Genomic DNA, 24,702 nt, shown 5'->3' on the forward strand with positions numbered 1-24,702 from the left:
TTCTGCTGGAGAACATTCGTCGTAGTCCTCGTTCCACACTTTCAGTTTCTCCAGCAGGTCCTTTTTTTCTTTGTTGTCCATTGAAAGAACCGCTGGCAGTTTCAATTGTTCTTCAAAGGATCTCTTTTTGCACCAGTCTGCAGCTGCCACAACATCGCGGAGAAACACATTTTGCTGCAGTGAAGATGAAAACATGGTCCAGGTATGGATGTCATTCTCAAATAGGGTTAAAATTTTGAATTTTTTAATTGCACACCATTAACCAATAGAGCCTAGTTCATAACTTGTACGTAATAAGGAGGACCTGTAAGGTGTTGCTGAGGTGATGAATATCTCAATTTCCAATAAGTTACCATTGTGATCTTTTTCCGGATAAGCAACAGCAGATAGATGTATGGATTTCATCTACCAATTTTGTATTTGTTTAGATCCACTTTTACAATATACAATAATGGATCTGGCAAAATGTTTAGATATCTGTGACATTTAATATTTTTGATATATGGTGTCTCTAAATGTGCTGTATGGCTTCCCCCAATCAGCACTCACTACTGATCAAGTTAAGTGGGCTATAACATAAACCTGTAATACAAAATTACTTTTTCATTTCACAATAAGATGCAGCAGTACTTTCTGAGAGCCAATATGTAAAGCTCTTTTGTTAGGTGCAGAAATAGTAACTTGTTACCTCTTCCTCTGTGTCTGCTGTTATCATATCTTCAGCACTGGAAAATAAAAAAGAAATTATATAGGTTAAGTGTATTGATGCAAAACCACTTTATGCCACAACTAGCGCCATAAATTATTTACTGGCACAAATTTGGCATCTACACCCACACTGCAAATAAGTTGTGTACCTTTGCTCTTCCCAGGTAGTTGAGCACTCCTGAAGCACTTTTTCAGCTCGATATCGGCACATGTTGCTGCTTGTTTGCAACCACCGGATCAAAACCTAAAAACCAAATAACAATAAATAGAGTGAAGTCACGTTTTCATTATGCTGTAGTTGTGGTATTATTTTAATTGTCAAAAGCCCATTGACACTCATGGCTCCTACAGGCATATGCCATCAGTCACTCACTATTCTATCTTTTTATATTTATCTATTTATATCATGTACATGTAATTTCTTGAAGAGTTGACAGAGTTGTTGATTGGACTGAGTGCTTCTATTTGTCTAGGTATGTCCATGAGAATGTAAGTACTGTGGATAAACTTTGAGAATAAGCAGTGGTTGGAGAAACATGCTTGTTATAAGCTAGTGCCTAACTACTTTGGTGAGAGGGGGAGGGGGCCTTGCTAGAAGTTTTAAATTTGCCTACTTAATTGTCAAATTACTTGAGTGGAAATAGCAGACGCTTTAAATTATACAACTAAAATCAAGGCACACATTTGACTAAATTGATTATGACTTACCTATGTTTCTCCAGTCGTCAATGTCTCTTTAGGGATTTGAAATACAGGACTGACAGTCGTACGCTGATGTGACAAATGAGTGGGCAGTCGTCAAAATGATTTGACACGCTCTCGGGTTGCCAGGTGTGACAGGTAACTCTCCAAAGTAGGTTATGATATTTAAAAATGCGGTTTTATACACAATTTTCCATAATTAAAAAAAAAAATCTCTCATAAAAATTAAGTATAGGCTATTTTAGTAGGCCTTGCCTCTTATTATGTCACATATCTCCAACACTATAACAAAAATACACAAATCCGTTTATCAGTATTATAGACCAATTGCCTAAAAAGCTGATGTTAAAAATGTGACGCAGTCTCATTGTGTCATAAAGTGTCACAAATCTTATTGTAAGTATTGCCTTAGCACACGTCCATTTTAGTTATAGTGGATAAAGAAAGATGAGGACAGGGAAACCCAAACATGGCAACCATTCTATATGTATTCTTTAGGCTACGTTTAACATGTGTGGCATCAAAACATAATTATTTTCTAACGTTGACATGTCTGTAAATTGCCATCTAAAGCCTAAAACCATGCCACAGTCATGAAATCATTGCCGCGTAAAGTGCCTACTACCGACATCTAGTTGCGGCATCTGTGGGTGCCGCAAGAAATGCCGCAAAAAATGCCACGGAAAGTGCCTACAAGCGACATCTAGCTGCGGCATCTCTGGGTGCCGCAAGAAATGCCGCGGAAGATGCCGCTGCCGCAAATTGAGCCTGCCCTCTCTCAACCAATGGACATAGCCCCTCAGAGCTATTGATGGGGAGGAAACTCCGTACCACAGTGCATGTTCTCCCCTCTTGCCTCGACCCGGGATGGACATATGTCACAACACAGAGAGAGAGAACAGGGGGAGAGAGAGAAACAGTGGAGGAGGTTCAACACCAGACACAGAGCTCACGACGTGGCCATACTGAACCCAGGAAACCATGTCTGGGTGGTGGATATAAAGGAGAAAGGGACGGTGACAGCCAGACCAGGGTCACCACGGTCTTGCTTGATTAAGACCCCCAGAGGGACCCTTCGTCGCAACCGTGGCCATCTTATCACCTTACCAGAAGCTGGGGCTGAACTTGTGGAGCCACCAAACCCTGTCCCACCAGAGGACACTGCACCAGTCCATGTTCCAGCTCCAAGAAGGCGGTATCCTACTAGAGAAAGACACCCCTCGAGTTACCTTAAAGACTTTGAATTGAAATAAGATAGATGGTACTCGGGTGTCTGAGTGAACAGCATTGGGTAGAATAAATCCCCTCACTCAGCGGAAGGAATGGGTAGTCCAACCCACCTTCCTAGTTAGACAAAAAAAAAAAAAGTTCAAACAGAATAAATGTTAAGTTAAATGTTTGGTAGGACTGAAGAAACAGGGCAGGTTTTGGTTTGGCTTTATTTCAGTTGAAAAAGTTTGAGTTACAGCCTGGAATAATTTCTGAATATTTGGAATGGGAAGAAACTAATAGTTACAGATGTGATGAAACCACGGAGTTGCACTGTGATTACATTAATAATAACATTGGTAATGTACTCAGCAAGGGGGATGTGCAGTGAGAGTATTGGTGTAATGTTCTTTACAGTGACGTAACTTCCTGTATGGCTGTTTTGGGTAATAAACAAACGTTCACAATGAGAGCAGAAAGCGTCCAAGTGTGTCTTATAAAAAGTAATAAGATACAGTGGCATAACAATATTGACTTGATCATTTGTTAATAGTGAGCATCAAGCATTTATGATACATCCTGTATTCATTAAAGCAAGAAATCACCATAACTCATGTTTTATGTGTTTCATGTAACACATAAGAGTGAGACATGACTGTCGCAATGTCAAAGACTCAAGGGTCATATATGTCTCGTTTTGTTAGAGCAACAGTCCAAAATGCAAATATTGAGTTTACAATCGCGTAACAAAGAAAGGCATGTAATTCTCACAAATGAGAAGATGAAACAATAAACATTTGCCATTTTGCTTGTTAAATGAAAAAAAATGAGACTGATGTGCAAACAATGTATTTTATGCACCAAATGACCAAAAAGTAGTCTCCATGTGAATTATAATGTAAACCTATAGGCTACAATAATCCATTGAATTATACAATAGTAATGATTGATATGATTTGACAGTGTCAAGGACACGTTGATGTTACTGCCAATTCAGTGATGTTGTAGTATCTTCAAAGGTGCTGTCGTTTTTATTCTTCAAACGTATAAATTAACTTGACAAACATGTTTCAGTGTATAACTGATTATAACGGTCTCAAAACAGCGAAAACAGCCACCCATAAAACCAAGACAACACACAAGTATTGACGGCTTAATATATTTAACATTAACATGTGTAGGGCATTACAATACATATTTTCTGTTTCGGTCAATGCATTAACTTCATTTACGTTACTGGTTAGGCCCATATTGGCAAGTAGACTGAAATCAAAAATACACTTGGCCAGCCAAAAAGTGACTGTCATCTAAAGCATCAATGAAAAGTTGAAGCAAATGTCTAAGCATGGCATTAAGTAAGCTACACCTTAACTACGGTAGACTGTGTTTGTTGCATTGTTTCCCTGGGAGCTGTCCACCCTGCGGTAGTTCTGAAAACACAGCTCTCAGCTCCTCTCTCACCCTTTCTTAGTATCCTCCTGGGCCCCGAGAACGGCACGACTTAAACTCTCACTTTGGGCTCCCATCAGCAAATATCTAATGATCATACAGGTCACTTCCCGGCACACGGCCCAGTGGAGATAAAAGCTCCTGCTGCAGGATGGACACTTACCTGGGCAGCAGCTCTTATTAAATGCCCAGAATAATGCGAGAGAGCAGCCCCCATAACAGCAGCAGTCAAGTCTGATTGGCACACCAGACTATTTACCAGTCTGTCTACTCTTCCAGATGTGGGTTAAAAGATGACACATGCTGGTTTAATCCGTTGATGGTTTGACCTGCTCAGCACGCACAGCATCCCTGCTTTAAAGAGAGAGAGGGGGGCAACAATGACAAAGAGGGAGGCAAAAATCCAGACGATAGCTCATTTTAATTGTGGGTGTGTTAAAAACTGGGCTCCTGTGGATCTCAACTGGTTCACACTAACACACCACTCCTACCAAAAGTAGAGCACTGCATCATTTCTTTGTGTGTGTGTGTGTGTGTGTGTGTGTGTGTGTGTGTGTGTGTGTGTGTTTCAATGAGGAGGCAGGCCAGAGAGAGCTGCCTCTCACAGTTCACAACATCGAATAAGAGCTTGGGAGAGGCGGTACTGTCAGTGACCTGGTTAGACGTAACACAAGAGAGGCTGCTGTCTCCATCTCTTCAGGTTTGGGGAAGCCTCTGTTTCTGGTGGAAGCCACAATGTCGGACTGCAGAAGGCAGTGGAACCGAGAGGATGAGCTACCTGTCTACCTGGCGGGGCCGATTACCACCGGGCCGAACCAGCGGAAATCATACGGGATGTTCAGCTCCGTGGAGGGGGCGTTTGAAAGCAAGACCATAGATTTCGATAACTACGCAGTGGGGAGGAAAGGGAGCCGCACCCCGAGGAGCGGGAGCCGGGAGAGGGTTTTGGACACTGGTGACCCCACTGGCAAGGCGCCCAGCGAGGCCCATGAGGGGTCACCAACCAGCTCTCCCGGGGATAGAGACGACGGGCGCCCCGGTGTTGAGGTCAGATATTCATCTGGAAAAGGAAGCCCAAATGGGACGGTAAGATTGACGGTTCTTAGCTTTGTCTCCGTATATATCTGGATGGCTTTTTGGTTGAAATTTAGATATAGGCTACCTGTCTGAAAACCGCCTAGATAACAGCTGGCTGAGCACTTGACCTACTTAGACAAATAAATAACCATTAGGCTATTATATAGGCTGAAAGCCTACAGATTTGAATTATTTCTTTTTAAAAAGCAAAAATATTGTGTTTTGTCCTCGTTTTGGAAAAGCGCCTATTTCTACGCCTCGGGAGTTGTTATTTCGATACAGTTGCCTCAGTCTGCATATATGATCGTCTTATGTGCTGCATTGCAGTTTTGGCCATTTTGGTCTACATCTACGCAACTCTAAAACTATGCAAATGCATAAACAAGTCGAGCACAGTTTAGTCTGTGGTGCTGAACTGGATAGCGCCAGACACCATCTCTCCCTGTATTGTTATTGTGATCTCACGTGAGCTGTTGAGATGTGTGTGAGCGACTATAAAAGGGGTGTGAGGGCGCTAGTGTCTACACAGTCTCTCTTGATGCCGCTAATGCCTCCGGGCTGACTCTCTCTCTCTCGCGCGCATGCATGCACGCACGCACTCACGCACAGAATAGTCACCTGTCCTTCTCTGTGCGCGCTCCACGCTTCCTAACGCAGCCGTACGGCGGCGGATTCACCGCTCTCTACTTCACACACATAAGGAAACAATAACCAACACACATAGCGGGAGACAAAGGGCTCAAAAGAGTAGTGTACGGCCTTGGTGTCACAGCAACCCGCTTCTGAGTTGACTGCCCGGGGGGTAGAGTGACGGAGAGAGCATGTCTGGGACCAGTTACCAGGGGAAGAACAGCATCCCCCATCTGACGGTAAGGGACCCGGCCTGGTCAGCGTTGACCGGAGAAGCTCTCCGCTTGTCTACAAATCCCTGCTGCCACTGCCGGCAGATGGGATTAAATTCTTAGTGCGGCGGCAAAGAGCAGAAGGCCCCTCTACTGTTTCTCTTAAGTGAAATAGCACACCCATGACACAGAGGAGGCAATTCTTTATGCCTGTGTCAAATCGAGCGCGTATTCTCGCCGGTGGGTTGGACAGTGTTGTGTAATCTCGCCGCCTGACAAGGAGATTAACTCAGTTGACGTGACGGTCGAACCGGGAATCGCACAGTCAGGAAACAATGTCTGGCATAAAACAGCAGAGGTGTGACGCTGGTTTTGTGAAAAGGTGCATTCCTTTTCAGCTATATAGCATGCATTCTGCAGAAAGTCTTACTTTATCATTCAATGGTAGGCTATTATTAAATGCAAAATGAAGCCAAATGCAAAATGTAGTCATTATTATTAATAATTAAATTTCATGGTGTTGACAGAAATGAACCCATTTGACTGGATTCATTTTTTTTTTCATTTTTAAGCATCCTCATGGGTATAGATGCTCAGCATTCAGCAGTCAGCTGTCAGCTGCCTTCATCTCTCAACCATGGATGATCACAGGTTACCATGGAGACATAACATCTTCCTCATGCTGTTGCCAGGCATCCTCCATGATAGAGGGTGTGGATACTAGTGCTTAGCAGAAAAATTGTGCCTGTTTTATTGCTGTGCTTCTAAATATTCTGCATTTGATTGTACTGAGAATCTAATACAATATACAATTAATGCATTTAAGAGAGGAAGACATATAACATTAATATTAGCTTTGAGAGACCACACCCATGCAAATAAAAGCACTTGTGTGCCTATGCATTTTCACCCAGCCTCATCCACTTCACTATGCCATAATATTGCTATACGGTCATATATTACATAATTACATTGTGCAATATATCAAAATGTTAGGACTTAATTCAGCCCACCTCCCGTTCTCTCTCTTCCTCTCTCTGTGCCTCTCCCCTACAGAGCGAAAGGCTGTTGATTAAAGGAGGGCGTGTGGTCAATGATGACCAGTCTCTTTATGCAGATGTTTACATCGAAGATGGCCTCATCAAGTGCGTATACAAGATGTTTGCTATGTCAAAGAGCTGCAGAGGCATAAAAATATAGGCTTCAGTATTGAAAATATTTTGCAGCTGATAATGATTTTACTACTACACTCCCCATATTTTCTTTAACAACTCTGCATCCTCCACAAACACCTCTCATGCACACTCATGTATTTTCCTGCACTACATCTTTCCCTGTCATCTCTGCACCTCCTTGTCCATGCATATTTTATCCTTGGTAGGCAGGTGGGGGAGAATCTGGTTGTTCCAGGGGGTGTCACGGTGATCGAAGCTAATGGCCGCATGGTGATACCAGGGGGGATAGATGTCAACACTTGTCTGATGAAGCCTTTCCTGGGCACACAGCCTGTTGATGATTTCCTCCAGGGCACCAAGGCTGCACTTGCTGGGGGCACAACCATGATTAGTGAGTGTAGATGCATGTGGCATATATGTGCTACAATACTATAACTACATATGCACTGAAATTGCACTCTTTGTATCTTAACCCTTCCCATTTATTAGTTGACCATGTGTCCCCCCAGCCTGGGGACAGCCTGCTGGAGGCATTTGAGCACTGGCAGGAGGCTGCAGATAAGAAGGCATCTTGTGACTACTCCCTACATGTTGACATCCCTGAGTGGAATGAGACTGTTAAAGATGAATTGGAGTTGTTGGTGCAAGAGAAAGGTACCTCAATCTCTTGTTATTACAATATATCTTAGAGTTCTGGTAATTGTTGTAATTCTTGTTCCAGTGTTTTGTTTATCCCTATTTTGAACCCAATGTGCAAAAACAAGAGGGACAGATATAGAAAGAATTTGGCCTAGTGCTGAATCCTCTTATAATGGAAATCCATTGTTTTCATTGCACTGCTGTCATGGTGGCAGAGTATAAAATGTGCTTGTAATCTGTTTAAAGTAAAAAATCACTTTTCTTTTGGGGCAGCTACAAAACAGTTCAGAAGCTGAGCCAAGACAGCTGCTTGTGAGTTGAATGTTGTAGTTCTTGGCTCAGATGCTTGACAAGCTCTGCATGCTTTTTGTGTCACACGAGTTTGTTGGTCAATTTTTGTATTTCAACTTCATCACCCTCTAACTGAGGCTGCTAATTTCTACTGTTGTCAGGTATCAACTCCTTCCAAGTCTACATGGCATATAAGGATTTGTACCAGATGACCGACTCTCAGGTATTTCTTATAATCACTATTGGCACAAATCACTTATACTGTACTAATGTCCTCATAGAGTATGTGTCATTCTGCTTGTTTTGTTCCACTTTTAAACCGTTGTATTCTCCTCTCTTCCCCAGCTATATGAGGCTTTCTGCTTTTTGAAGAAACTGGGTGCTGTGGTGTTAGTTCATGCTGAAAATGGAGACCTGATTGCTCAGGTAAGTACAACCTAACCCGTTCTGTTTTTGTCTTGTAGTGGCAACCAGCCTTTTACCTCTTTCACTATCACCACCTGCCTATGAGCTAGTGTCTTAACTCATTCTGGCCACAGATATTTACTGTGGTGATATCAAGAAGAATATAAAAAATGGATGAACTAAAATACCAGCAATCGTTTCCCTTTATAGTTTGCTGCAATCTCCACTGCAGTTAAGAGATATTCTAGTTACATAATTCCCCTGCTCTCAGAGAGAGAAAGGATTAATGTTGCTGCTGATGCAGCTGCTGAGCATAGGAAAGGACAGTTTTTCCCTGGGTGGTCACCATTGCTGTTGACTGTTATTACACTAATGATGATGATGTAATGGTGATTAAGATGGTGTGGGTGAAAGGTGCTGACAATGATGACAGCAGTGATGAAAAGTGGTGATCGTGCAGATGATGGTCCTGATTAAGGGGACAATTATGGTGAAAACCATTATGTATGTGAAGATAAACGAGAGTAATGCATGATAATGGGAGTGCTGATGAATGATAATTATATACATTTCAACCTAACTGTAACAGAAATAGGGAGATATGTGATCGAAAACTGAGAACAAACAAAAAAGAAAAAAAGGAAAGGGGTAGGGGTGTCCCAGTTTCATTGTGTTCCTAACTGTGCTGTCGGAAGCAGAGCAGTTGAAGTCGACAAGAGCTGCCTACAGTGCACTGGTATTTAGGATTACAATGCACACTTCATTTTCTTCGATAGTGTGACAGACCATGAGATTTTCATTTTACAGCCACGACATGCCAGCAAAAGCACTAAGACATGAGTCTTGTGGGTAAAACATGACTTGACAAGTATGTAATGCTGACAGTGACATTACAGTTATTTTCATCTGTGTTTCAGGAACAGAGAAAAATCCTTGGGATGGGAATCACTGGACCTGAAGGCCATCCTCTGAGTCGTCCAGAAGAGGTGATATCATTTTCATTTTGTTTCATTCATTCATTCATTCATCCATCCATTGTTGTATAGGTTTTAACTCCTTTTTACTTCCTTTCAATGCAGCTGGAGGCTGAGGCGGTGTTCCGTGCCATCACCCTTGGTAACCGCGTCAACTGTCCAGTCTACATCACCAAGGTGATGAGCAAGAGTGCAGCCGACACTATTACCCAGGCCCGGAGGAAAGGTCAGTCTCTCTTTCTTGTCGCTACATTTCTAGCTCATGCTCATCAGGTTCTCAATATGTTTATGTGTGCATGATTACATTTTACTTACTATTCTACTTTTCACAGCTTTTCACAGTCTGAACTGAAATTTACCACTCTTCATCACTAGGTTCTGTGGTTTTTGGGGAACCAATTACAGCTAGCCTGGCCACTGATGGTTCTCACTACTGGAGCAAGAATTGGGCTAAAGCAGCGGCGTATGTGACTTCTCCACCTTTGAGTCCTGACCCTACAACCCCAGACCATCTCAACACACTTCTGTCCTGGTATGACATTTCCTTTTCACCTTTTCAGTAGTAGATGCAAATTCACTGATGTCATCTTTAAATGCTTGGTTCCAGTGTTTTACAGGATATGGTTGATAATGCTCTTAGAAGTCTTACAAAAATAGAGCCCACAGTCTATTTCATGAGCACTGGAACATTTTCATATTCATGCAGAGTGCAGACAGATGAAAATCTTAATTTAGCTATGACCTCTGCACAATGTGAAATGTAAATCAGTTTGATGACACCAAAGGAGACATATACAAGTAGCTAATCCTCATTGTTTGTCCCCTTAGATATTAGTTTGGTATTCATGTCACAAGCAACCTCCAATATAATGCTCAATGTCAAACTAGTTTTAGTAAAAAAGTAAAACAGATGGAGAGAAGATGTGTATGCATAAAGAGAAGAGGGGTAGGGAAAAGCTGGCTTGACTTGATATTTGATAAAGGACTGCAAACTCATTTGGAAGTCACTTTAATCATATATAAGTTACATACATTGTTAATATTAAGTTAAATTGTTATTCAAGATTGAAAAAGTGGACCAGATCAGCCCCACCTCAGGTCTCACCTCAAACATACAAAATGCACAGAACTTCCTGCAGTGCACTTTTGACTGTCCCCGATTCCATAAATAGCAAGTGAACCAGAACCCTTCATCATCTGTTGCCTTGGCTACCAAGTACCTCCCTCCTTTTCCTCCTCCTCCTCCTCCCCAATCCTCTGTGCTCCTCCACCCTTCGTCTGCAACTCCACCTTCTCTAGGCGGGTCCTTGCTGTCATGCCAGTGGTGTGATACTGCTGTTGTCTTTGAGCTTCTGCTGAAGTGACAGGGTGTATTTTTAGGTTCTTTTTCAGACACGCGAACAAAAAAACCCTCTTTTTTCCTTTCATTTCAGTGACATTTATTATTTCCATAATAAGCACTGTGATGGCATTGGGGCAATGATCCCACAGCCTAATATCATGGAGTAATCACTGTAATTAACAAATGAATACGGGTCCTTAGATGAGAATTTATGATAAAGATCACCCCTTATCAGTCAAATTCAGCCTCTTGTAATGAGCTAAGTGAGTATGTGCTGATGGTTTTTTGATAATACAGTCTATCTTTATGTGATAAAGGTAAGGCTTCCTCGGACTAGTACTAAAGCTGCATTTAATCATTCTGACTGGTTTAGCTGGCTGGCCTGTCTGCCCCAGGCCTTCTTCATGACTTGTATTTTAACGCACATGCTCAATGAGGACACCTGGTGGCTAACAGTAGGAATGTCTTTCTTGTCCCGTGTTGACCATTATTTCTACGAAAGGGAGTGAATACTGTTTTTTAAAAGATTTCTGCAACCAGATAGCCGTTAATTAAAAGTGTAATCTCAAATATATAGTAATAGTTTAAGACAACAATCTGCAAGGATTATGTAACATTTATCAGGTTAATCACTGGTGTTAAAAGCATGCTGATGTTTTTGTATTATGGTTTGATACAGTGGGGACCTACAGGCGGTGGGCAGCGCTCACTGTGCGTACAGCATTTCTCAGAAAGCAATTGGGAAAGATGACTTCACCCTGATCCCAGAGGGAACCAATGGAGTGGAGGAGAGAATGTGTTTCGTCTGGGACAAGGCTGTGGTGAGTGCTGAGAATATATGTGCATGTGTCTTGTGTGGAGCTGCAAGTGTACTCTTTGTACTCTTTTCTGTTAACGTGATGGTTTTATCTAACATGCTAAACACCCACTTCTCTGTTTCTCAGGCCATGGGGAAGATGGATGAGAATCAGTTTGTGGCAGTCACATCTACCAATGCTGCAAAAATCTTCAACCTATACCCACGTAAAGGTCGGATAGCGGTGGGCTCCGATGCTGACATCGTCATCTGGGACCCTGATACCATCAAAACTATCACTTCCAAACTTCAGCAGTCGGTGAGGATGAAGGAAAATAGGGCTGGGGGATTGATAGAACAGGTAGGATGAGTAAACTGTTGATGAGAACAGAAAGACTAAAAAACAATTCATAAACTTATCTTCAAATACTGAATCTGTTGCTGAGGGAGCAGAAGCACATGAAAGACAGGAGTGCAGCAGAAAGGCTGCAGGAGGAGGGTTTTATATGCAGAGTGTGAAATAGGATAAAAATCAAGTGCAAGATCACGGGAGGTATAGAGAAATTTGAGGTGTACCTTTAAGTTGGAGAGATATTCAGTCAAGCCTGGCGTTACTGTGCGCAGTATGATGCAATACTGCAGGGGTGTGGTGGAGTCAGAATAATACATGACATGCACAGACAAAACTACTGGTTATTAGGATTATGCAGAATATTAAAGAAAGCCAAGATAAGAGAATATGATCTTTAAAAGAGTAGTTTAGCCAAATGTTCTTATTTACCTGAAGTGGTATGTAGCCATGCAGATATTTTTGGATTTCTTTTTTTGATATATGCTCTGGCCTGGCATTTCTATCAACTAAAGCAATGTTTTCTGGATTTTTTTGCATTGCAAAAAATACATTGAATCAATTTTAAAATGACACTGTAAAAGAATACAGATCTTCAAAGGAAAGTAGCTCCAGTGAAAAGAGTTTACTATGAAGGCAGCAGATTATCAGGACACTGTTTTTTTAATCCTTTGAGCACCATGAATGAAACTCTATAAAGTATATTCACCCCCTGTTGTATTGGGGTTGCAGCAGAAATATTAGAGACAGACATCTAAAAACCTGGACAAATAAAGCCAAAATTATCTGCATGGCGTGATGCCAACAGAGGTACGTTAGAAAATATAAAGTTTTTTTGTTGTGATTTTTTGCTATTTAAATATCCCTTAAATTTCAAGACAGAAAATGAGACTCAGGAGAATGGCCTCAGATAAGAGGTGAAAATTTGCTTTGAACGATGTGACACAATACAGAGAAGACATTAGACAGTAGTTAATGTATTCAGTCCGCTCTACCACTCTCAAAGACCCTAATCCAGACTGGTGCCGGCTTTAGGTTATAATCCCCCTTCACCCCTCACCCATTCTGTGCTACCATCTCCCTACCCATCCCCCTGTATTCACACTGTCTCTCTTTTCTATATGCCCTCAGCCTCTCACTTATTCATCCCCCATCTCCTCAAATGCTGCATTTTCCTGCATCTATTACAATGCTTGCTAATATAGCACAGTGGGCTCAGACAGTATAGGGTACCACTTTTGCAAATGGTGGGGGGAGATGTAAGAGCTCTCTTTTGTCCTCCTGCTTGATGCCCTCTTTTTGATCCCTCTCCACACAGGCTTCAGAGTACAACATCTTTGAGGGCCTGGATTGCCGTGGGGGACCAGCGCTGGTGTTGAGTCAAGGTCGGGTGGTATATGAGGACGGAAAACTGCAGGCACAGCAGGGTACTGGTCGATTCATTCCCCGCAAGCCTTTCCCAGACTATGCTTACCAGCGCATAAAGTTCAGGAACCAGGTACAGTCCATGGATGGTTTTAAACACATTTCCAAAGCAGTATTATGACATTTAAAAAGATTTGCCATTGAAAGATCCAGTGTTAGTTTACCAATCATTGGACACTGGAAAAGTGAACAGTTTTACAAGAAGCAGACAAGCTAGAAATATTCATAGATACCCAAACAATGTAATTTACACCAATGTTTAACTACACAAGGAATATGTTTGGGTTTTACCATGCCATCCACCTATGCTGGTAATTTAAGAATAAAAAAATAAAAAACATTTTAATAGCAAATCATAATTTTCACAGTGGCTGATTACAGAAAAACAAAATTAACCACGTAGTCCTGTATTATGGTAACTAGTAGTTTACAAACTGTTTTGTTGTTTGAGGATGACAAATAAGTTGGCTTCTTGTGTGTTTCTGTGTTTTATATTCAGGTTAAGGGCAAGCAGGGTGTTATTCGTGGGATGTATGATGGCCCTGTGTATGATGTCATTCCTTCTCCCAAATATATCACACCAGCACCGTCGGCCAAAACATCACCCACAGCTCACCAGCCAGCACCAATACGCAATCTTCACCAGTCCAACTTCAGCCTATCAGGTAACAGGGATAACATACTTTAAAACCTAGTCATTCCTCTGAAGCTTTTAATATGTTATGTGAAACATATTGCAGCATATTGAAAATGTTAGATTTCTAGTAGTAATTTTTACATTATTTTATCTTTGTTTCACAGGGGCACAGATTGACGACAATGTGCCTCGTCGGTCTGGCCACCGTATAGTAGCACCCCCTGGTGGTCGCTCTAACATTACCAGTCTTGGTTGAACGATTGACACTTGTGCACAAAGTGTGGTTGTTGTGGGGTTTCACCTCTCGAGTGTGTGAGCATATGTGTATGACTGAGAGTGTGAGCACACTGGCATGGATGAATACCTTTGTATTTTTTTGGTACAATGGTGACACGCTCTTTATAGACCATTATGATTTTATCAGTTTGCCTTGAGTCCATGCTCACTGAGAGGAAACACATTTAAACTTAAATGTACAAAAAAAGTGTGATCTACAATCAAAACAAGTGACACCCACAAACTCATGATCGGGGCAATCACACACACATACACACACACATACATATGCACACACAGATCTGGTGTTTGACCCCCTCCAAGCACCCAAATATAACCCCAGTGTTATGTCATAATGTTGTTATCTCCTTGTCCATGAGCATGATTTCCTCCTTACTCTTCCTCACATCCCATGTGTTACTGTATGGGTCTCTTCAGACATGGTGCTCCTCTCCACCCATTTGGTGGACTGTCGTAGAAATAACAGATAACAGATATAACATCTTTGCAATATTTGTTTCAATGTGGCTAAAGTGGATCAGTTATACATATTGCATGGACACATCTTTAGGTGTTGCACTACTTGTGGTTTATTTTTTACAATGGAAGAACACTAAAATTGTATTAGAGGCACATTAGTATTCAACAGCACAAACATATTCTTATATGAATGTTTGCTTTGAAAACATAATGGCATTGACTGTGAATAGAGCCATCTGTTGCCACATTTAAAACATTTTTTAAAAACATTACTGTGAACTTCACTAAAAGCAATGCAACTTCCTCTCCACACTCCAATACTATATGCAAACGTATCAATACTCTCCTATAAAGTGTGAAACAACTAAAGTAGATTGAACCAAACACAGAAACAGCTTTTGGCTGCAAAATCAATTTCTAGACTGCTGTATAGTACCTGCATAATAGAATTTCACGATGAAGAATTTATGATGTGTGTTATAGTTTTTTTGCCAATCACTCATGCCAGAAATAGGTCTTTGTTGTGATGTCATGCTCAACTCACTGTTGTAAAAGGGCTTCAGCTCCCATTGCTCTTTGAAACTTTGCTGAAAATCGTTTAAAGCTGTTTTATTTTATTTTATTGATTCCGGGTGTTTTCTTGGTAAATGTTAAGTTTCTATGCCGCTTTGTTTTTGTTGCTGTTGTCTGGTGTCTCCAATGGAACCACTAATGATCAATAAAGACTTGACTGTTGTCAAAAATAATCGTGCAGCAACCATTCCTGTGAGTTAAAATTACTTCAAGTCCTTTCTCATGCCACATCTTTGCCTTTGTCAGCTGAATTTCTCTGGCATGGATAATTTGTGCCAATAAATTCTGTCAGGTTGAAGTGCAGGTGCTTCAGTTATGGGTTTAATGCCACACAATGCCTAAGGGAACTAACACAACCATCCAAGGGAGATGCGATCAGGTGAGGGTAACCTAAATTCAATTCCGCTCCAGTTAACAGTGGAATTGTTTTCTTTTAGTTTCAGAGGGAAAGTTAAACTAAGAGAGAGTTAGACAGGGAAAATGTGATTTGAATACCAATACTAAAAAAACCAACAAAAAAACGGTCCTGCACCAATACCATACGTATTTAAAATATATTGGTCATCATGAATATACTTTTTTCTTATCAGTCCATTTTTATGGTAAATATGTTATCAGGTGATGGACGCCGACACCAGGAATTGATTCTTATCTTAGAAGAAAGTGTTAAATGCCTTGAAAAGTTTGTGGTGACAGCAAGGATAAAAGAGTGAACACCATTTAAATTGAAACCTACAGGGAGTCTGTGCAATTTCCACATCAGAGCAGGTTGACAGATACATGCACATTAAAAAAGGTGAGAAAAAAGATAGCTTAAAGTTGAAACAGAAGTGAAAACAGATGATAACCTTTATCTGAAAAGGAAAGAGAACACAAATGACTAAGAACAGATCTTCTACCTCAGATGCAAATATCACGATGAGTATGAAATTAAAATCTTTCATAGATAAGGATTGACTGTAGGCTGTGATGATTATAAAAGTTTTGTGGCAATGAACATAGTTCAGTGTCTGTTTATAGCCTCTTTTCAGAAATTCACAAAAGCCTGTTGTAACAAATTGAAAAATGAAAAATGGGCAAATAAAGAAGAACAGGGTCTGGAAGAGATGCATAGTTTTAAATTTCTCCTTCTGATGGAAATACTGAAATGGAAATGATCTTTTTAGATGTAGCACATGAAACTGGGTGTAAGCATCCAGATCAGATCTTAATAAGAATACACTTTCATTATTTTGTGAAATTTGATTTTTTACTTTACAGATATGCTGTAGTGTGCGGTTCAGCACATTGTTATTGATTTTATAGTTCCTTCATTTCATTTTATTTCAAAGTTTTCCTTGGTTGCTTTGAAAGTGTGAAAGGGCAAGACACAACAAAGCCTCAGTCTATAACAAAACAAACCCAACCAAAAAACAAAGAAACTACAGTTAATACTTGCAACCTCCTGACCTTTTGAACAGATTTATCCAAACTCCTCACCTTTTGTCCTGTGCCCTATTCCTTTACCTTTAAACGTTGGTCCATGACAATGTATCTTAAGAATGAATATCTGAATTCCTGTATGTTCTGCAACTTCTTGGTCCTGAAAAAATTAATCCTAATGTTTTTGACCAACTATCTTTACTTTATGTCCACCATCAAGTCAACATTTTGTACACAAGATATATAAAATTCTCACTCATGAGTGTAATAAAAAATAAGCACTATTAGAGGAGCTTATAATAAGACTTGTACAACTGAACTTTTCATCTTGTTAAATTCTACAGGTGTCTGCTTATTATCAGATTGAAAATGCTTTCATTTTGAATGTGTCAAACACTGTATATAATTAATTATGCTACATCTGCAGTTTTATATACACCCATCTGTGTTCCCAGAGGAAGGTTTCCTTTTGTTGTATTCCTGAACACTAACAGCTAATTTCCCTCACTTAATTTTCCCATTTCATCTGGTAGAGATGTGCATCACTTGTTCTAAAGTGGTTTTCTCAAATGTAAACTTTTTGTGGATGAGTTTGTTCCAATTTGGTCCTTATTTAGTCACACATGCAAAAGTTGTATACATTTGTGTGTTATTGCTCTCTCATTAAACGCAGCAATGCAAATGTCAGCATACTAATGTGGGAACATGTGATCTTTTCTGTGAAACCTCTTTGCTACTACTACTTCAAATATTTTTTTATTTAATACATACAGATTATAAAAAAGAACATTTTCTGGCTTCAACTACAGACAAACTGATTCTAGACAACATCACCTTCACAGAGAACAACAGAGGCCCACATGCTGCTGCTGCCATCTGCTCTGGGACCAAACCAAAGGGATATATTATTGAGCTTGTGAGACTTAAGTTTAGCATTTTCTGTGGCAGGTCATGAAATCACAGATACTGAAAACATTGTCTGTGTGTCAGGGGTGCACAGTTGCCTGAATAGGTTCCATAACAATGTAGAGACTTCTTATATCTTTAAAGAAGTGGGCTGTTGTTACGGAACAGGATTGACTGTATCCAGGCAAATTACTGAGCCAGCTGTGCTGTTCTTCTACCACTGACAGTCCCTCAGGTCCCTGCTGTGCATACCTGAAAAGTGCATCCAGCTACTATACAATAAACAAAATTTTTCCTCTGAACTGAAACTCCATTGTAAATGACATTCACAACAAGGTATTTCAGTAGAATAGCAAATGTAATGGATTTGATAGTAATTTCTTGGGTATATAATATGGAACAATAATCTTTAATCTTTCAACATTTGTTATTAATATGAGGAGTGAAACACAATGTTTAAAATATAACAAGGCGCAACTGATATTGGTTTCAAGTTGATAACACTGGTGGTGCCTTGAGCATGAATATCATACTGTCCTCTAAATGTATTTGACCTAGTGGTCGCAATAACCCTTTTCTATATGATTCTTAAAGATGATCTTTTTATTTATTTATTTTTTGTAATTTACATTGAGACATTCAATTGTATAAACCATGAATCTAACAAATTAAGCACACAAAGGGAACTCTCACAGACATAGGATGATATTCCACCTGCAACACTGCCATTTGTCCAGTTGGTGTCCATGTTGAGCTTTTGTTACAAGGTCAACCTTGTTCATGAGCCAGGCTTATATAGATGTGGGTTCATTTGGAGTTTATGAGATGTATTGTCCCCTGTGTCCCAGTCCAGGCAAACTTGAGACTTTACATGAGATGGTGAGACTCACTACCAGTCTTTCCTGCTTTCAAGAACAGCAAGATTTGATTAAACTTTGAAGTAGAGCTATATTTTTTTTATATTTTTTTTCTTAGTAATTACAATCTATCCTCAGTCAATCTAAAACCTACCATCAAAGCACAACTTTTCACAGCTGGAAGCTGTCAATTTTTCTGATCACCAATTATCTGCAGGCAAGCTGAAACTTTCTCTATTAGTAGTTAAACCACACAGCAGCAGCAGAGATGTGCACTCATTGGGAACCAGAACAAGAGCTGGTTGTCTCTGGTCTTGAAGCCAGGAGCTGTCAACTATGGGCCAATCAGCAGATGAGACACACCTCTGCAATCACTTGAAAAAGCAAATCACACGTCACCATTTGCAGGTCATTACCACACACACGCATGAACGCACACACTCAGGCACTCACACACACACACACACACCCACACACACACACACACACACACACACACACACACACACACACACACACACACACACACACACACACACAGATCATACATGTCTATGTGGGAATAGAGCAATACTATATATAACCATATGTTTACATATATATATATTTTAGATGACACTCCTCATGTGGATATGCCCCATCCAAAATCTTATAGCCTCTTTATCCTCATGGTAAATATACAAACAACCTAACACAATGATGATGGTGCCTCTGTCTCCAGCACAACCATGACGAACATCATCAATATTATCATCAATATATAATGAAACAGCATAAACTAGGGTTAATTGAGGCTTCAAAGTTAATTAAAAAATATTTGATTTCCAAACAAGTATACGTCATATATTTTGAGAATTAATGCTGTAAAACAAGCTAGAAGGTAACGCTGCAACAAAAATATTTTATAGTTATCACCTTTTTGCACCTCATAAATTATTATGAAGATGTGGATAACTCAGTTTTAATTTCAATGTTTTCACTGTAGAGTCTGATACACGTACATAACCCACCCAAGGATATGCTTTTATACAAAATCATGTTATATATGTTATTTCCTGCTTTTCTACCAAGAATGCTGATAGCACAGCTTTGATGAGTTCAGGCTGATGTGACCATGAAAAGATGAAGAGACATAAATGACAGCCTATGGAGGAACACAGGGAGGATCAAATCTCACATCAGCCGCCTGGCATATCAGTGAGGAAGAATGTTTACAGCTCTCCTGCAAGGCTTTTCCTGAACAGAGGAACACAGCACCCTGACAGAATTGATCACATCTCTGATGCTTTATGCTCAGCTGTAGTGATGCTGAGTGTTTCTTTGGTGTTGGAGGGGTTGCAACACCCTTCTATAATGTTAACTTACTGGACATCAGAAAAATATTTCATTCTGAAAGGAGAAGCACAAATGAGGAAGATAAGGAAATTATACGATTATGTTATGTTTACTTTGAAGCCACAAGCTGAAGGTTCTCTGTTTGTGCATGTAAAGGCAATTCAAAGACATTTGACTTCAGTTCACTTTCAGTCAGAAAAGGAATCTGCTTAAACCACTGAAAGCATTTGACAAATCCAAAGACCATTTGATATACTGGTCAGTGTGTGAAGAGGTTAACATTCTGGGTTTTACCTCCCTCTTAACATTTTCCTCTATCGTTATAAAATCAATAAAATGCACATCCACTGGGTCTATCCCTGGAATTTAATTAAGAGTTCTAAGAAACTGACATCCTTTTTTTTTGCAGCGCAGACAATTCCTTGTCCATTTATCTGCTGAAACAATGTGATTTATTTACAAAGGCTTTTATGGACACCACTTATTTGAGATGAGTTACGGTGAGAGGTTGATTGATACAATACCTGAGGATTTTGATGTTTCAAAGAAGGTTACTAATACCTTTTACTGTGCAGTTTTATGATTTTCCTTTTATGTGTGTTTTTATGACTTTATTGCAGGCAGCAGAACAATTGGTCCTTTGGGATGGTAATGTCTAGACTGTTCTCTCCTGACAACATAGAACTGTGGTCAGTAAATCACATTTTTTAGCTAAAAAACTGACTTTTACAGGATGTGACACACTGTGGCATTTCAGTACACAGTAAGTGATTATACTAATTGCAGATAACAAGGATACTAAATTCAATGGCCTCCGGAATTCCTGAATTGACATTTCAACTAAACTCCAATACAATGTAAGATTGCTGTAAGCCATCAGGGTAGAAAAATGGCTCCGGTCCTTTCCTCAAACAGCATAATTCATTCAACCTGTGATGTGAATATTAAAATGTAATTGTTTGAAAAATTGAATGAGTAGACAGCAAAGGAACTCCATTAAGTGATGGGCGCAGATTAATAACCTGGCATGTAAAACTAAAAAACAGAGTAGATGTAGCGATTTGGTTGTTGATGCTGAGGATAACAGATGATTGTACATTAAAATGTGTTTGATTTGTTGGTGGTATTTGTACTGGCGGTTTTGCTGTACATGAGATGAATGATTGCCTACTGAAATAGACTGGAAAGCCTTTCAAATCTTTATCTTATCCATGAATGACTAGCACACGCTATAGCAACATCCATCCATTTCAACAGGACATCTCTTCCTACTTTTTTGCTCTGATTTAAACTTCTCAATTGCACCATCGGTAATCCACCTATTATTCATCTTTGTATCAGATATTCCATAAAATATGAACACTGAACATCCCTCCGTTTATAAAAGATAATTTGCCAGATTGTGTAGTGGGCCTACTGGATCTCTTTCTGCTCCTTTACTGTGCAATGGGCATGTGAGGTTACATTCTTGGATAAAAAAAACCGGATTTCTTGTTCCTCCACTCCCTTTTAATGACTGTATCCTTCACTACCATCATATTTATTCCAAACTCCGAGGAAGAACGCCTGCTACAGAATTATCAAATGCAGAAAACTGTAGCAATAATTATTCATGGCCACATGGTGGCAGTGTTTTATATTGGACAAAGGGAATTACGGATTGCGGGACTTTTTGACATTTTGAGTCCTTCATAGTAATCTCTGCAGTAGTTAACACCTCTGAAGCATTTTCTGATAAGTCTAAATCCAAATTGCCCTCTGCAGTTGAAAAGTTTTCTTACAGTGGGATCCAGTTGAAAATTCACCTTTCAAAGATAAAGTTGACGGGACTGTGTCGCACTTTAGAGATATTCCAGAATTACATTCTAGCCTGCATAGGCGCAAGAATGGAGAGATATTTGGTCTGTTGGTTGGGAATGTTTAAAAATTGAACAGTTACTTAAATTACTTAAATTAACTGTTACTCTCTAGTTGTAAATGTAAATAAATTGTTAATAAATGTTTTGATCCAGGGATTTTCCACAACCTGGCAACCTAAAATAGTTCTGGATTATAACTGATTTATAAAGCATAAAAAAATAATTTTGTACAAAGGTCTCACCACTTCTGTGTGTATGGACCATAAAATAGCTGGTTGTCTCAAACTGATACTTTTGACTTTGGAGTTTGGAGTTAGAGTTCCAACTATTGTTACTTTCACAGTTACTGTCTAAAATAGAGTATTCAAAAGGTTAAGAGACACAAAAGTGTTTGAAGTTTTTAATGTCAAAGTCAAACTTTTACATGATTCATCTTCATACCAAACCATTCGTCGACAGGTCCTCTTCTTCCTCGTCATAGCAAATGCAATTAGTTCATTATGTAATTACAGGACAGGAGCAGCAAAAACAGAGCCAGCCCCCGTAGGAAAATAAAACAAAGAAGAGGAAAATAAAAATAACAGTTTTTTTTTCATTTTTTCTCAAGTGCAGATTTGAAGACCTTAAGCATGCCAATGTCTGTTATGGTTTCCAGTTGTCTGTTCTACAGTGTAGTTTTATCTGTACATGGCTATAAGAGTAACAGCACGAGGGGGGATGACAAGTACATGGTGTCCGCTGAATTGTCTTTTAAAAATGTCTTGATTGGTGGATGATAGATCTCAGATGTTATACTCCTCTCTGTCTGTCTGTCTCCCCTCACTGTTTTGCAGTAGACTGAAACATATTCATGTTTAAACGTGCAGTATAAAAAAGATACACACCCACATGGATTCATGTACAGCAACTTCCCTTAAATCCGGATTGGAAAGGTTTGAAAGGTGCTATAATGAAACTGCCATAAAACAGCAGTTTGAAGAAATAGTTTCCACTTTAAAGAGGCAGGGCTGTGTCAAGAGTCTCTTTCCAAAACTCGCAAACTGGACCTTAGTTCCTTACAACCTGTCAGGCATCCAAGGGATTGAGACACACTTATCTCAACTCTTTCTCCCAGAGAATGAGCTTGTGTCCGTCTGTGTCTCGGAGTATGAACCCTGCAGGATATAGCACATTTTTTCACCAATTCAACATGAACGCTCTGTGAATAGAGTAACTCCATATGTTGGGCCTTGAGTTTTGTTCCATTCACAGCACAGTTTGTCAATAACAGAGCTCAGAGATTTGGGGGTAATGAAGGCTCTGGGAGTAAGTAGATCAGTGGGTTAAAACAAGCTAAAGGTGTCAGTCATAGAATTGTAAAGTTGAAGGTATATACAAAGTGTAATCACGCACATAGAACACACCCATTTTTCACTGTAATTACCATTGTAAAATAAACAGTCATCATGGTACTTTCTGCTTTACTGTTGTCACATATCTTTCAGTGAAGGGACAGTCAAGCAACATATGTGTGTTGCCACGTAAAAACCACAAGTAGTCAATTTGTAGGCTAAGCATTGTTGCACATCTTACCTGAGTGTTGCTCTTGATTCTAATTCTAAGCTCTACAATAATCTATGAATTAAACTGCAATACATCCTTAACAACCATGTCTCCTCCACTTCATCTGATCCAAAACAACCAGAAAAATGAAGAGACAGACTTACTGGAAATTTCCAGTGTTACATTCGCCTATCCAGACATTAATGAGATCAGCGCAGATCAAGGGAGGAGAAGAGAGAAGAAAGGAAACTCATTAAGACCACAGGGACGACCTAACCCTATTATCCCTATCACACCATTGAACCACACACTGATGATGGGAATTAAGATGTGCTGGCCTCGATCCACACCCACTCTTCAGCCCAGTGCAGCAGAGTGTGTCTGGAGTCGTGCAGTAGCTGCTGGGAAGGACGAATGTGAAGGAGTCTGTTATCTGCGCTATTCAGCACAGCAGTATGGGCGTGTTCAGGTCGGCACTGTGCGGTGAAAAAGGGTTGCAGCAGAACTCTGCGCTCACACATACATTGTGTTCTGTTTTGTTGCAGCCTGCGGCACCATCCGTGCCAACTCCAGGCTCTGGAAACAGGCAGGGCCAAGGTTACCCCAAACTCTCTCCACGATAAAGAAGTAACAGTTTAATCCACTGAAGCTAACTCCCTTGCTGCTATCATTATCACCATTTCCCTGTAAGCACACATATATACTACAGATGTATCCAAATAGGCGTGGTATCCAAAAAAGGCGTGTGGTTTAAAAAAGACAGAAAAAAAGTTAGCATTATCTTTCTTTCATGCAGAGTCCTTTTTTTCTTTTCTTTTTTTTTTCTTACAGAAATTTGGTTTTTCTATGAGTCCTACTTACAGTTGCAGAATATCTCGTATTCCCACATTGTCTATCATTACATACAGTAGATGTTGTTGAAATTCCCTTTAATGTAGCCCCACACATCAGTCAGAGAGATGAGTAATTATTTAAATACATTTCATGTTTAAATACTGGCTGGAGGGGATCAGGCAAAATGCTACAGCTATTTCAATGAGAGGCAATATGTTAAAATTATGATTAAGAGCACATACACACATAGTGCATATCAACTGCACATATCTTAATGTGGGTTTGTGTTCCTACTTATGTTCTAATATGCTTTATGTATGCGAGTGTATGTGTTTATATGTGTTTGTGTATGCTTAATGCTTCTGTATTAAAGGTAATGCAAGTTATACTTATGTTACATGGCCACTGAATCATGTCATAAACTGTGGCCTTATGCATGTTCACATTCTATAAATGCACTGTATGAGTTTGTGTTTACATGCTTTGAGTTTTAGTGTGTGTAACTGTGTGCATGCGCGTATGTGTGTGCATGTGTGTGAGAGAGCATTTATGATACATGAAAACTGTTTGGATACCGTAGATGAGCAGAGATCTTAGC

General features: G+C 39.9%; 1 protein-coding gene across 4 annotated transcripts; it reads left to right on the forward strand.

Annotated features, from left to right (window-relative positions):
* The first annotated feature begins 4,803 nt into the window (after positions 1-4,803).
* Positions 4,804-14,365, forward strand: crmp1 (collapsin response mediator protein 1). 4 transcript variants are annotated; one of them, XM_053328005.1, is made up of 15 exons: positions 4,804-5,154; positions 5,624-5,650; positions 7,044-7,132; positions 7,369-7,553; positions 7,652-7,816; positions 8,254-8,315; positions 8,438-8,518; positions 9,415-9,483; positions 9,577-9,697; positions 9,847-10,003; positions 11,493-11,634; positions 11,758-11,928; positions 13,277-13,456; positions 13,883-14,048; positions 14,185-14,365. In XM_053328005.1, the coding sequence occupies exons 1-15, from the start codon at positions 4,804-4,806 to the stop codon at positions 14,274-14,276; spliced, it is 2,058 nt and encodes a 685-aa protein (XP_053183980.1). In that variant the 3' UTR covers positions 14,277-14,365. The 4 variants fall into 4 exon arrangements, with proteins under 4 accessions (XP_053183980.1, XP_053183970.1, XP_053183988.1 ...); XM_053327995.1 differs by lacking the exon at positions 5,624-5,650 and having other exon boundaries at positions 4,804-5,166; XM_053328013.1 differs by lacking the exon at positions 5,624-5,650.
* The last annotated feature ends 10,337 nt before the right edge of the window (positions 14,366-24,702 follow it).

Source organism: Scomber japonicus, chromosome 2 (assembly GCF_027409825.1).
Source record: "Scomber japonicus isolate fScoJap1 chromosome 2, fScoJap1.pri, whole genome shotgun sequence".
NCBI lineage: Eukaryota > Metazoa > Chordata > Actinopteri > Scombriformes > Scombridae > Scomber > Scomber japonicus.

Excerpts from the sequence above, each read along its gene's own strand:
- crmp1 (XM_053328005.1), top strand. The coding sequence starts at position 4,804 with ATGTCGGACTGCAGAAGGCAGTGGAACCGAGAGGATGAGCTACCTGTC. Across the intron at positions 5,155-5,623 it reads AAGGAAGCCCAAATGGGACG|ATGTGTGTGAGCGACTATAA; the intron begins GTAAGATTGACG and ends TGAGCTGTTGAG. Across the intron at positions 5,651-7,043 it reads TGAGCGACTATAAAAGGGGT|AGCGAAAGGCTGTTGATTAA; the intron begins GTGAGGGCGCTA and ends TCTCCCCTACAG.